The 14,457-nt window shown below is 43.8% G+C and overlaps 3 protein-coding genes across 3 annotated transcripts in view; 1 reads left to right on the forward strand and 2 right to left on the reverse strand.

Moving 5' to 3' along the window:
• Positions 1-142, reverse strand: part of PARP15 (poly (ADP-ribose) polymerase family, member 15) — a 10,892-nt gene extending 10,750 nt beyond the window's left edge. Inside the window, exon 1 of the mRNA XM_008585161.1 lies at positions 28-142. Within this exon, the coding sequence (XP_008583383.1) occupies positions 28-142 (115 nt within the window). The remainder of the gene's footprint in view (positions 1-27) is intronic.
• Positions 143-4,953: 4,811 nt separating this feature from the next.
• On the reverse strand, positions 4,954-12,211 carry DTX3L (deltex 3 like, E3 ubiquitin ligase). Its single transcript, XM_008585157.1, has 5 exons — positions 11,897-12,211; positions 10,827-11,041; positions 7,100-8,635; positions 6,474-6,691; positions 4,954-5,446 (listed from the first exon to the last, which is right to left on the reverse strand). Exons 1-5 carry the CDS (start codon positions 12,081-12,083, stop codon positions 5,377-5,379), a joined length of 2,226 nt encoding a protein of 741 aa, XP_008583379.1. The 5' UTR covers positions 12,084-12,211; the 3' UTR covers positions 4,954-5,376.
• A 177-nt stretch (positions 12,212-12,388) lies between these two features.
• PARP9 (poly (ADP-ribose) polymerase family, member 9) overlaps positions 12,389-14,457 on the forward strand; it is a 31,577-nt gene continuing 29,508 nt past the window's right edge. The window contains exon 1 of the mRNA XM_008585158.1: positions 12,389-12,767. The gene's annotated coding sequence lies outside the window, so the exon portion shown is untranslated. The remainder of the gene's footprint in view (positions 12,768-14,457) is intronic.

A 14,457-nucleotide genomic window follows, 5' to 3' on the forward strand; every position in this document is an offset into this window, starting at 1 on the left:
GCCGCCCCCGCCCCTTCCCCGCCTCACCATCCTCCCGAGGAAGAGCACCGGGAAGCCGGACGCGCTCAGTGTGCAAGTTTTCAAGAGGCGAGGCCCCAGGACTCAGACCACCAGCGAGGGGAGGGAGCTGGGGCGCACTCATCCTCAGCTCCGCTGGTTCGACCTGACGGCAGGGTCTGCCCCACCCAACAGACTTGTCCCTTGAACTTCTTTCGCTTTCTTTTCTGTGAAGACCAATTCTGCTTCAGGTTGCAAGCAGCTGCCTGAGAATTGTGTCACACTTTTGGGACAGACGTTGCTGTCTGACAAATTCTGGGTCAAAATCCCAGGCTCTGTAATTCATTATTTGGGTAACCTCAGTCAATCGCATCTGTAAAATGGGCACAGCCATAACAACTTCATGGTATTATCATGAGGATTAAATGAGGTAAAGTCTGTAGTGTGCCTGGCACATTAAAAAACAAAGATCAATTATTAATTCTCTTTTCTTCAGGGCATCCCATTCTTTCACTCCACGCCACGTTCCCTGCATACCCATCTTCAAAAGAATACACTGGGTCCATTTCTGTGTTCACTAATACAGGGCTGGAATCAGTTTTCTCTCTGGCCTGACAAGGCATTATTTCATTTAATTCAACCAGCATGTATTGAAGACCCTTGATATGTCTCACGTTATTTTAAGATTATAAAGATTAATTAGACACAGATCCCTTCTCTCTGGGATGAGGGTGGAAGAAAGCGGAAGGAGAAACAAAACCCAGATTAATACACACTTTCCTGCTGCATCATGAAATGTCCTGGCAGGATAAGATGGTATACTCAAAATGGGTAATCGAACGTAACTTAAGAAAGGAACTACCTACACAAGTGTGGGCAAAGGGTTAAGGGAAACCAGTAATTGCTGATGAAGTAGCCCCACGTTGGGAAAATATAGGAAAATGGTCAGTCCCCTCAGATGATCAGAATCTTGCTGAGCATTGGGTGTAAATATGCACACGGGCCCAGGTGTTCCATGGTTATTGTCTAATATAATTGGGCATGTGCACCCAGGTATCCTGGGTTATGTACTTAAGCATAAAGGACGCATGGCTCAGATCCACTGGGGCGCCCCACCCCCCGGGATGCCCCCGGGTGGGCCGCTGCTGCTGCTGGTGGCTGCTGTAAGCAGCAGCTGCAGCTGCTGAGGACTGAGCTAGTGTCGTCTGCCAACGGCTCGCAGGATTTTTCCCCAATTACCTAGTGTGGACCTGCGTGTGAGGGATCTGGTGACCCAGCCGGGCATGTGAGGGGTCTGGGAACCCAGTCTGTACAATGGGTTTGAAGGGTCTGAGCCCTAGCCCTGACAATACAAATAGAAATTTTAGTATAACTAAAATAATGAAACATTTTGGCTTTAGTTAGGATTTCCCCAATTTGACAACTACCATAGTCTTGTAGCTTTACACCCCACCCACTCCTTACCATCTAGGCTGAAGGGGCAAGGGAGAGGGCATCTACTGAACCTGGTAAGAGCTTTACCTATAGGAGAGAGCCACCTGGCAGGAACCATGCCTGCTTTCTGGAGACAGCCAGGGAAATGAGTGCCCTAACCACTGCCCCACCCCTCTGCCCCACTACCCTCCAACGGCTTGTTGGTACCTCCCATTGCTGAACCCAATCAGCAATCAGAGAATGTAGTCCATGCAGTAATTAGAGGTCAGCCCCCAGTACCACCCCCAAGGCAGAGAGGAGGGTAAGTGGATTTTGATAGTGCATCTGCATTAAGAGATATGTAAGAATATTAGGATAATGCGGAAAGAAGTGATTCATTGTAATTTGAAGACAAGATTGGACAGAAGTTCCTATAGTAGTGGCATTTGAGTGAGAATTTGAATGATGAGTTAGGGAATTTCTAAGAGGAGAATGAGGGGAGGAGCATTCGAGAGGTAGTGGCATTTGAGTGAGAATTTGAATGATGAGTTAGGGAATTTCTAAGAGGAGAATGAGGTGAGGAGCATTCCAGAGAGAGAGAGAGAGAGAGAGAATACAGAGCGAAGGCCAGAGGCATGAAGGCATAGGCTGCTTTGGAAACACTGGTACTGTGGTGCAGACTTAGCCCTCTGGACTTGGCCGTGAGGATTGAAGTAAGCAAAGTAGAATGAGAAATACCTGATGGCCATGCTGCAGAGTTTACACTTTATTTTCTAGGCCAGGAGTTCTTAAAAATTGAGGTTCCCAGCCCAGCAGCAGCAGGCTCCTGTGAAGCAGGAGCAGGGTGCTAACCCATGGCATTGCATCACATGTTACTTTACCTCGCTCCCTTGTTTGTCTTGCGCTTGCACCCCCAAATTCTTAGTATCTTAATCTTTGCCTCAGGCTCTGCGTTTTAGACCCAACCAATAAAAAAGGAAATAGTAGCTCTCACATGGAAATCAAAGCAAGAACAGTACTAAACTATTAAGATCAGTGTAAGGAAGTCCAACAAAGGTCCGAGTTTTCTCCTAATGACTTCTTTAATTCTATTTCTAGGGAAACATCAACTACTCCGTATTATTTTTTAATTTTCTTTGGAGAGGAGGGTGCCCCTGATTTGCTGCTGGTGCTCAATGAGCTATCTGGGTAATTCAGCACTGATGCTGGAAAGTTGAAGCAGAAATTCTACCAGGAAGGACGGGGCAAGTATAGTTTGATAGGGTATTGCATATGCTTTCTCTAGGAGAGAAGAGGTGAAACCTGCAGGCTGCTTTTATCTTTCTATGCGTTAAGAAGGAAAAATATTGAGAAGTGTGATTTTCATAGTCCAAATTGGCAGAAGTGAAGTCAATAGTAGTTAAATTCTATTGTGAAAATCTTTTTTTTTTTTTTGTCTTTTTCCATGTCCGGCCACGGATTGCAACCCTCAGTGTCGCCCCCGTACCGGACCGGGACCGGCAACCGGTAACGGGATCGCAACCCTCGGTGTTGCCCCCACGCCTCGCTCAGCCAGTGAGCGGGAACCGGTCTGTATGTGGGATCCGAACCCTTGGCGGGAGCGCAGCCGCGCTTCCCAAGCGGCGCACTAGCGCAGTGCGCCACCGGGCCGGCCCTATTGTGAAAATCTTTAGCAAACAGCTACACACAAAATCGACATACCATTGTATACTTTATGTGTTGTATGAAACATAAAATGTGAAGCTCTTATCAGGTTCAGTAGATGCCCTCTCCCTTGCCCCTCCAGCCTACATGGTAAGGGGAGGGTGGGGCTACTTCATCAGCTCTTACTGGTTTCCCTTAACCCTTTGCCCACACCCGTGTAGGTAATTCCTTTACTAAATTCTGTTCAATTACCCATTTTCTTTTTTAAGGAAAAAGAAAAAAGGAGTGAGGGAAAGAACACAGTCTGTTCCAAATACGGATTTAACTTTATTTAAAGCAGATACATATGATAACACCTGCCAAAGAGCAAAGGCAGTAATCTAAATGCTCATCACCACTCATATCATGAAACTTGCATATGCACACGTTGCAATCTGGGATCCAGAACTTAGTAGAAATAAAACTTTTGCTTCTTTGGAGCAAATTTAACTAAAAGATTATTAGATAGAAAACAACCAATTAATCATATTATAGAGAATTTAATGAATCACTAAAAAACTAAATGTATAATCTGAGTTTTTTAAAAAAGAGACATATCATGTTGCTTAAGCTTCCTCAGTTCTCTAGACAAAGGAAAAGATTTTGGGTTTTTAAGTTCTTCAAATAGGACTTCCTCAAATGAAATTTGCTTTGAGCACTGTACAGGAATCTATTTCTGAGAGAAGCCTAGAATAAAGGGAACTCCTTAGCCTGCTCCATGGAGAAGTGCCCCTGTAGGAGACAGTACGACTTGGGGGTGCAGAAGCCCTAGATCCCAACTACTAGGTTCAAATCCCAGCACTTCCACTTACCAATGCGGTGACCTTTGGCAAGTTACTTATCCTCTCTGTGCATCAGTTTTCTTACTTATAAAATGGGGATACTAATTGTATCAATCACATAGATGTAAAGCTCTTACAAAGGAGGCAAAATAAGTACTCATTAAATTTTAGCTATTATTATCTGACCAAAAAAAAATTTATATGTGAATGTATGTATCTCTTTAGGAAAAGAAGAAGATATATCATTCACTGTTTTTGGAGAGGCTGGGACATGGATAACCAGATAATTTGCTATTATAGCATTCTTCCGACTTGAAGAACCATTTCAAAGTAAAATTTGGAACTGGCTGGTTAGCTCAGTTGGTTAGAGTGTGGTCTTATAACACCCAGGTTGAGGGTTAGGATCCTCGTATGGGCCAGCCACCAAAATAAAAGAAAAATTTGACATGTCATATATTCCTTACAGTAGGTTCAACTCTTGCCTCATTTCTGTCCAGAGAGAGTATCAGGGAGAAAGAGTTTAAGGGAGAAAACATGAATTGGTGGGACTTAATAAAGGAATGAAGAACTTCCATAGTGGAAACAACAGTTACCATAAAATGATAGATGGAAAGTAAAGTAATTTATTTGTTAAAACTGGAAGTGGGGAATATTCAAAAGTACAATAATATCCAGGGGAAAAAATGTTCAGAAACATGTAGCAGGGCAAGTATACCTCATGGGAAAGGTTGTAACCTGGAGCAGGGGGGCAGCAAGGCTCAGGTTACAGGCTTGGTCAGAGTTCAGACACCAAGTGTTCTAGAGTTGGAAACTGAGTTTTGTAAATCAGTGGTGAGGATTCCAGAAATGGCTTCCATATCCTGCCTCTGCCAAAGATTTAGGCAGCATATATCCCTGAGTCAGGCAACAAAAATCTATTACGTATCAACTGTATACCAAGCTCTGTGTCATTAGAAATAATAGCCTTATTCCATTTATTACCCAAAATTGCCCAGTCTCTGCTCCTGGCTACTTTCTTGCCATGGGAAAGGGAGGGGGAATACGGGTCCCTAATTTTCCATATCCAAACCTTTTTTAAAATATATATTTATGCTAGTATTTCACTTTCACAGGTAGGAATTAAAGGGAAAAATAAACAAACAAAAAACTAAAGGACCACTCCAGAGATGGCACTGAAAAGATCAATTGGCAACTGGTGGTCCAACTGAAAAACACAGATGACTTCAGACCCACCCCTAACTCCAACGATGACACAAGAATGAGACATGACACCTCTGCAGCAAAATCCTTGCACACCTCCGCACACAGATCTTTGGGGTTTTTGTCTTCCATAAAAAAGTATTACTCCAGAAATGAGGCCAGCCAGTTCTTACTTGTATACAAACTACTTCTTGAGATGAAAAAATTTAAAAGGTGTTTCTACATAAGGATTAGCATTAACTCAGCCTCCTAAAATACATCTTTTGAAAGCTTGGGTTGAGATATCCTTCCAGCAGTTTTCTTACTCAATTCCTTTAGCTTTCAGCTCCCCTTTGACACGTTTCAGGTAATCAGGATCAGGGTAGCCATATCTGCAGAAAAAAAAAATTCCTTTAGCTTCATCACAAACGGTTCCAATCTGTACAATAGATACTTGGCATCTGAGGATTTAATATTCACTGTAGCAAACATTCACAGGTAATCTTGAAGGTGGATAACTTATAATCACTATTAAATGTGCAATGTGAGTCATTCAGCTAGTGAGTGAGCCTCGCTGTCTGACTAACATCTGCCTTACAACCAGGCTTTTTAAATTCTCAGTATATTGTAAGTAGTGACTATCATAAAGTTATAATAATATGCTGTATTTTATGGGGAAGGGAATTGTAATCACATGCTAGTAGGACTTTCAAATTTGGGGATTTGAAAAGGTCTCAGAGTGCTTCTCTTTTTGAATACCAAGGGTCTGAGGTATTCTATTTGAGTTTCATAAAGAACAACTGGAATTCCTGTAACTCAGCTTCAACCACCATTAGTGCCCTTACAACTTAAGACTTTTTCTAGAGTGCTTTTGGTCAAATGAGTTCAGGTTCTCTGTAGACTGATGGGGATAGAGGTAAGAAAGAAAGGTGACCTTAAATAAAGAACAACTGGAATTCCTGTAACTCAGCTTCAACCACCATTAGTGCCCTTACAACTTAGACTTTTTCTAGAGTGCTTTTGGTCAAATGAGTTCAGGTTCTCTGTAGACTGATGGGGATAGAGGTAAGAAAGAAAGGTGACCTTAAGAGAAAGCAAAGTAAATAAGGTTCCTAGGATATACCCTTCAGATAGATATGATGGTCCAAATTAAATCAACTTAGAATATCATTCATCTTGGATTCTGAAACCCCTTGCCCTTTGATGCAAAATAATCACTCTGTGGTTAGCAGGGTAGAAGGTTATGGGGACCAATCTTTCTGTCTTTGAGGTCATCATCACCGATTAGCATCTCTCAAAATACTTTACTATACCCAATACCACTGCTATAAAGTCTCCTTATATCCACATCCTCAAATTGCCATATTTTATAATCTCTACACTCTGTTTAGCAACCATTATATTTCAAAAGGCTCTCACTTTTCTGGTCCTCCATATTGGGATGTTTTGTGGTGGATATCATTCCATGTAATGACATCTGAGATTCCTAATGCTCGAGATTCCCCCACTGTGAAAATCAGCCTTTGGTTAAAGGCCTTACGAAGAAGTCCCAAAATCTCTTTTCCTTCGTCATTATCAGGCAAGTATGCAGTTCGATGAGTTCCAGGATAACTCTTTCCTGGGTTTGGGTGCTCTTCCTGAATGAAGAGAAGAAAATGTCATGTGAAAACAGTCCCCTGTCTAAAGTTTACTGTATATATAGGTGTGTTCATTTGTAGATAGAGCAAATTAAAAGCAAGAAAAGTGTCAACAATTCACATTTCTCCTCTTTTTTCAAATTCATGCTGGGAACACTATCCACCTTCCTGACTCTCTCCACCCTAACACATAATCTCCACCTACCCTTTCTCTGCCTTAAGAAATAAATACAAAAGATACCTAAATTATAAGCAAATGCTGTGACTTCTATCACTATTTCAATCTCTTGCAAATGACCATGGAAATAACTCCCTGGGAAATCCAGTCTAATAGGTATCAAACAGTCTCTTTTGCTCTGGTAATTCTAGCATAGTGGAAAGAAACCCGTGAACCTCATAAACACTTACCGTTTGTATGCCTCCTCTCATAAAATATGTAATCACAATGGAGCCACAGGATTCATAACCTGGAAGTGAGGTTCTTGAAAAACTGTAATTCATGGTTCCATCTGGCTGATTCCCTTTTTGGGGACCGTAGGAAGTCTGACACACAGGACAGATTGGCTTGTACGACATGGCTATGTTGATACAAGGGCTACAGAATTCGTGCTTGCATTTTGGTAAAACTTGTTTATTACTAATGGTGTCCATACAGATGACACAGATGACCTTTTCATTCTTGTCCACTTCTGAGTTCTCCGAACTGGCAGAGCCCTTGAATGGAGGGGAAGCCACTTTTGAATCATTACCATCAATGTCCACGGGTGTTTCAGGATCCTCATTCGATTTCTCTCCAGCCAGCAGAGACAGTCCCGCTCTTTTTAAGATATACTGTTTTGCCTCTGCAAGGTGATTTGGCAAACCAGTCAAAGTCATTGACTCTTTATTTACCACAAAGTGTATATTTGGATGCTTTTTTCTAAAGTCATCGGCAAACTTGGTCCCATGGAAGTGCTTTTTCTCCTTGTGCAAAGTTTTCAGTAAAAGAACTTCTCTCGTCAGCTGACATGAGAAATGTTGAAAGGCATCAATGAAACATGCACAAGCATGCACAGACAGATCTACATGCTTGTCCTTAGGTTTGAACAGAATGTGGGTTTTCTGATTTTTCTCCAAAACGTTACTGCGAGTGTCGTACTTTTTGTCTATCTCTGATGCTTCCTGGAGTAATTCAGCTTCTAAAAGCTTATAGCAAGCAGTGTCAATATCAATTCCATTCATCATGTGACTAGAAGCCAATATTTTCACAGGTGCCTTGACAAGACTTTCAGAGATTTTTTGCTTGGCAGCTGAAATGTCATCTTGGGTCCCAAGGAGAATCAATTCTCTTCCTTTCTCCTTTATAAGGAGCTTTGTAAATTGGCGATTCAATTCCTTTTTGATTTTATTTGTCTGCTTACTGTCTGGTAAAAGGACACATTCTTGCTTCAGAGGTTCTGTGTTCTTCTGAAATTCACTGACAAAATACTCACCAGCTGCTTCTATGTCACCTGACTGATTTGCGATGAAGTCTAAACTGACTGTATGTAGAGAACTCGTTTGGATTTTGATATTTATATCAAATCTTTTCTCTATTGAGTCTATTTTATCAGGACAGGTATGTTTGAAGTATTCAAAGAAAGGCAAGGGGACTTCAAAATGGTTGTTTTCCTCTTCTGGCCTGGTTTTTGGTTTGGAAGGAGAAATGTAGCCGTTCTGGTCCTGCAGACTAAGTGGATTCCTCTCTGTTGTTGGAGGAAAAGATTCACGCCTCTGCTCATTTTCCAGGAGCTGCTCACTCAAGAAGCAATGTATTTTTTCAATATCTTTGAAGTCACCACACACCATCTCAATCCCATTGTGACCCTCCATTTTTTTGACGTTGGGGCACAGAGTAGTTATGTGTGCCCTCTGCTCTTTGGAGAACAGGTTACAGTTCAGGTCAGCTGTTACAGTAAGAAAGATCTGAAATTTTAAAAGGAACAGGAACAAATAAAATCTCTCAGACATGCAGGGCTACAGTCATCTCTTCAGGAGATGACTAGAGAAACAACCACTATGTCTCCCCTTAGCAGTGAGTGACTCCTCTCAAATCCTAGATGCTACAGCCCAGAGGTTCTCAGTCCTGTCTGCATATTAGAATCACCCGGGGAGTTAAGTGGAAAAAAAAGAAACTGAGGCCCAGGCACATCCTCAGAGATGCTGATGTAACTGGTCTGCAGTACAGCCTGGGCATGAACATTTTTTAAAAACCAAGAGATCTGTGTTCTCATGCTGCTAAAATCTGTTTGACCTTGGGGAACTAGGGTGGAAGGAAGGCACTTCCGCTTTCTCGGTGCTGTGGTCCTTACAGGAGTCTGTGAGCCTGGAAGGGAGTCATAAATATAGGAATATAAGGATGTTTTTTTTCCTATTACTGTTTTTTCTCCTCTCTCTCTCTCTCTTTTAAACTAAACACTTGACTGCATGCAAAGTTGCTGGGCCCTTCTAAACCCTGGCTTTTAGAAGCTCAAATATAAGACAGACACAGCAGATTAGGATAAAAAGGACAGAGGCAAATTTAATGTGATATAAAAGCAAAATTTCTAATGTTTTGTTCCCCCTCAAGGTCTTTGCACACGTTCTTTTCTCTGCATGTAACATCTTTCCTCTAGATCTTCAAAATGTTTCCTGAAGCCAGCCACTTCTCATACCTCCATCAGGACCACCCAGAGTTCAAGCTATTCTCATCTTCCACCTGGCTCACTGCGACCCCTCCTAACTGGGCTCTAACCTTCCACTCTAGCCCTTTCCAACATTTGGTTTTCCACACAGCAGGCAGAGTGATCTTTTAGAAATAAAAATAAGAGCGCCTCACTCCCCTGGCTCAAAACCATCTGACGAATCCCTAACATTTAAGTGAAAATCTAAAGTCCCTACCTATATCCCAAAAGACCTGACTTCTGAGCACCTCTCCAACTTCCTATCACTCTCTACATTGCTCACTGCCTTTCTCCCACACTGGCTTCCTTGAACCTTCTGGGGCTCAAGATATAAGTGCCTGTCTGTGGACTTTGCACTTGTGCTTCTCATTGCCAAGAACGTTCTTCCCCCAGGAATCCGCTGGGTAGCTTCCTTACTTCATTCATTTCTCTACTCAGAGGTCACTTCATTTGAGAGGTTGTTCTTGACATCCTATTTAAAATGGTGGCTCTGTCACTATCATTTACCATGCATTATTTTTCTTCCTAGCACTTATCATTGGTAGACATTTTATTACATATCTGTTTACTATTATTGTCTGTTTCCCTCACTAGAAGGTAAGGTCCCTGAGGGCAGAGTCTGCCATGTTCCTGGCTGTGTCCCCAGCTCCTATAACGGTGCCTGGCACACAGAGGCAGTGGAAATCTATTTGAATGAATCTTTACATGGCTGGCTCCTTCTCATCATTTAAGTCTCAAGCCAAATGTATCATCCTCAGAGAAGTTGTTTTTGTCTTCTGGTCAGAAGTAGCACCACCTCCATCTTCCTCTGGCTCACCATGGCCTGTCACTCTGGGAGGCAAAACCTCATTTTACTTTCTTCTTAGTATCACTCTCTCTGAAATGCACTTCACTTTCTGAAATGGTTTTATTTATTTTGTTTACTTGTTTATTGTCTTTCTGTGTACCTCCCCACCCCCAATACAAGCTGCATGAGAACAGGAGCCTTGTCCACTGTGTTCACCTAGGTCCCAGTGCCTAAAACAGTGCCTGGCCCATACCTGGGGAGCACATGGTTTGTGGATCAATAATGCACAAGGTGTGGTGATCAGAGAGGAAGTTGTAGGAACACAGCCACCTCCTCCTTTCAATACTCACCTTTTGTTTTGTCCCAGTGCCTAAAACAGTGCCTGGCCCATACCTGGGGAGCACATGGTTTGTGGATCAATAACGCACAAGGTGTGGTGATCAGAGAGGAAGTTGTAGGAACACAGCCACCTCCTCCTTTCAATACTCACCTTTTGTTTTCTTGTTTTTGCTTTTTGTTGTTTTTTTTATTTAAGATATTTGCTTTTATTGAAAATAATGGATTATACATATTTGTGGGGTAGAGTTGAATATCCATACCTGTGTACAATGTGTGATGATCAAATCAGGATAATTAACATGTTCAACATTACAAAACGAATACTTGCCTTTTGGACACAGGAATCCACATCGTCAGGAACATGTCCTTCATTTGGATGCTTCTCATCAGACTGTGCTCCTGTTTGTGACTTTGTCAATGAAGAAATTCTGGGTCTCGTTTTCTTCTCTACTGGGTTTTCAGTGGGTTCCAGCAAAAAAATGGTCACGGGTTTTTCGTCAACAAAAATTTGGTGCTCTTCTTTTTTCAACACTCCCTCCTTAGCTTCAGTGGAGACATTAAACACACACATACACACACAGAAATGAGACAGATTTCAAATAATTCTCTTATTCCCGTATTTATACCCAGCCCCAGAACCTTCCCAGGAAGGCTGCTCCCTGTGTCCTGGAATGGTGGGTCGGTGATGGGGATAGGGGGTACAGGGGAGCTATTCAGAACTCTAAAGTGAGCAGTTTAAGTTTTACTGTAGGAATCAAAGCTTAACGGTAGTGAAACATTGTCCAGTCATTAAAAGTCATGTTTCTGAAACTGTCCCCAGTCTCCTATTTCAATAATATGGAATAATACTCATTACCCAGTTAAATGAAAAAAAGCAGAAATCAAAAGTGCAGACTCAGAAATCTGTAAATACACGTTTGTTGACAATCACAGAAAAAGGCTGGAAGGAAGTCTACCAAAATGCTCACGTTGTTTGTCTCCAGGTAGTTCCTTCGGTTTTCTTCTTTCTTCTCTTTTCTATAGCATATATTACTTTTGTAATCCTCAAAAATAAATCAACGGAATCGTTACTTAAAACATAAAAACGGAATGCCTAAATGTCAAGGCCAGCGGCTGACGGGCGTCTGCTGGAAGATGACGGCTGAGACTCAGTCAGGAAAAGAATCGGCATTAAGTGCGGTCAGACCAGATCGGGGGCTCTGTCCTCACTGTCGGTGTGAGTGGGTCTCTCGGCAGCAGGAGCCCTCGGTTCCTGTCCCCTCCCCCACCCCGACAGTGCCACGCTTCCTCCTGCTCTCTGTCAGCTTGAACTGCGTCTGCCTGGAAACCCGCGGCGCTGGGCCCCGGGGACGGCCGTGGCACCGCCGCCCGGGCCCGCACCTGCTGCCCGCGGCTCACCTGCTCTTTCTCTGAATTCCACCCGGAAGGTGTTCGGGGCGCCGAGGCCGAGGGGCCGGACGGTGCACTCTCCGCCGCCCGAGAGCCGCGGGCTCTGGAAGTAGCTTTCCAGCTTCCTGTGTAGCCGGGGGCCGGGCTCGGACACCCGCACGAGGAGCGGGGACGGCGGCGGGAGGCTGCAGGCCATGGCTGTCCGCGTCGGTCTGGCGCCGGGACTCCGGGACGCAGCTGGGCCGGGACCGGGGTGAAGGCGCGGCCCGCCCCGCAGCCTGGGGCGCAAAGTTTCAGTTTCGCTTCCTCGGAGGTCCCTCCCTGTTCCCGGCAGAGCGCTCCCTCCGCCTCTCTCGGCCGTCCGCGCTGTCGTCTTCCGCCGGGTGAGCAAGTCGTTGTCCCGGGCGGTGGGCGTTGGAGAAGGCGGCTACTCTGGGGTTTCGGGGTCCCTCTCCTGCAGACTAGGGCGGGGCGGCGAGGACCGGGGTCCCAGGGCCAGACCTCCCCACGTGAGGCGATAGACTAGGCAAAGAAAGTAAGTTTCCTGCGTTTGTGACTCTTTCTGACTGTTATTTTTGTTATTACTATTGTTTGCCGCTAAAATGTAATTCACATTCTGAATTCATGTTAAACTTACCTACTTTTTATAAGAAAATTGAATTTGTTCACCTGTATTGTGACCTATTTCATGTCTCCTCCCTCCAACTCGACCCTTTACACTGGCTCTTGGGGTTTTTCTGCCTTCACTGCTCGATCTGGCCCGGGCCACTGACCGCCTGCTGCCCTGCCTGCTGGGGAATGAAGACAGGGTCAGTCCCTGACCTCAGGAGGCGGACCTGTGAACGCAGGAGCAAAATCTCTTCAAGGCTTCCAAGAGGAAGTAAGTGTCAGGCAGAATCTTAATGAGTGTGTATGGCGGGGTGGGGGCTCCGGGAGGGGTGGGAGCCTCAGAGGCACAGTGACCCCTATGGTCTGAAGCACAGAGGGCACCCAAGGCCTGGGAGGAGATGAGATGGGTGAGGGAGATGAGATCAGGCAGAATCTTAATGAGTGTGTATGGCGGGGTGGGGGCTCCGGGAGGGGTGGGAGCCTCTGAGGCACAGTGACCCCTATGGTCTGAAGCACAGAGGGCACCCAAGGCCTGGGAGGAGATGAGATGGGTGAGGGAGATGAGAGAGGAAGGGCCGACCTGGATCAGTACTGTCCAATAGAAATAGAATGGGAGTCATATGTTAGTTCTAAAATTCCTAGTATAAGGGAGCAGTTGAAATTAATTTTAGTGATATGTTATTTAACTCAGTATATCCAAAATTTAATCATTTAAGCATGTAATGAGATATCTTACATTCTTTTTGTCATACTAAGTCTTTGTGATCCAGTGTTTTCATTCCCCTTAACATCACATCTCAATTTAGATTGGCCACATGCAAGTGCTCAATAGCTCGGTGTAGCTCATGGTCCACCTGGGACAGCACAAGTCTAGATGGTGAAAGGTCTTGAGGACAAGTGGGGAGAAACTGAAGGGTTGTAATCAGGGGAGGCAGGAGAGTGACATGCCAGATTTGCATTTTGGAAAGATGGTACTGACAAGGATGTGGAGGGCACGGGTCCGAGCAGGGGTGAATGGAGGCAGAAAGTCCAGAGATAAGATTCTTGCACTTGGTGGTAAGATCCAACTGGAAATGTGTCAGTCTTTATGGAGAGCAATTTGGCAGTACTGTTGGAATTATTACTGCATATACTTTACAGTTCTGCTGATCCACTTTTAAGCATTTGTCCCATTGATATATTAGCCCCTGTGCAAAGTGACCTATGTACAAAGTTGTTCTTTACAGCCTTGTTTATAATAACAAATGATTAAGAACTCCTTAAATGTCCATAAATAAGGAACTAGCAGTTAAATAACTTTAGTGTGTCTATACAATGGAATACAGTGAGCAGTAAACAGAACAAAACAAAAACACAAGGAAGCTCTATATGTGCTAATATGGAAAGATCTCTAGGATGTATAAAGTAGGAAAGGTAAGATGTAGAAGAGTGTGTAGGAGATGTTACCTTTTTTGTAAAAAATGTCTCCGAAAAATACAGAAGAAGCACTGACTGCCTCTGGGAGGGGAATTTAGTGAGGGGGACCGGAGAGAGCCTTTTATACTTTCTAAATTTGAACCATGCAAATATAACACCTATTCACACAATGAAATGTAAAATTAGATACATTTAAATCTTTGAAAAGAATGTATTGCCATAGCTCAGGCAAAAGGTGCTGAGACCCTGAAGTGAGGCAGCATCACTAGGCAAGGAGAATAGGGGCATATTTGAAAGTGGTTTGGGTGGTCAGGACCCAGAGATGGACTGGTTATGGGACAAAAGAGAAAATTCAAAGATAATTGCTAGATTTCTGATTCGAGTGGATAAATGGTGTATCATTTACTGAGCTGTGGAAACCAAGAGATAAAGCATGGATTTTAGCAGGAATGGGGATGAGGAGATAAGGAGTCCAGTTTTGCAGAGGCTCTGTTTGATTGGACTATGGGACATCCAGGTAGAGTTGAAAAATAAGGTTCAGGAGA

Source organism: Galeopterus variegatus, unplaced genomic scaffold, assembly GCF_000696425.1.
Source record: "Galeopterus variegatus unplaced genomic scaffold, G_variegatus-3.0.2 Scaffold3473, whole genome shotgun sequence".
NCBI classification, from domain to species: domain Eukaryota; kingdom Metazoa; phylum Chordata; class Mammalia; order Dermoptera; family Cynocephalidae; genus Galeopterus; species Galeopterus variegatus.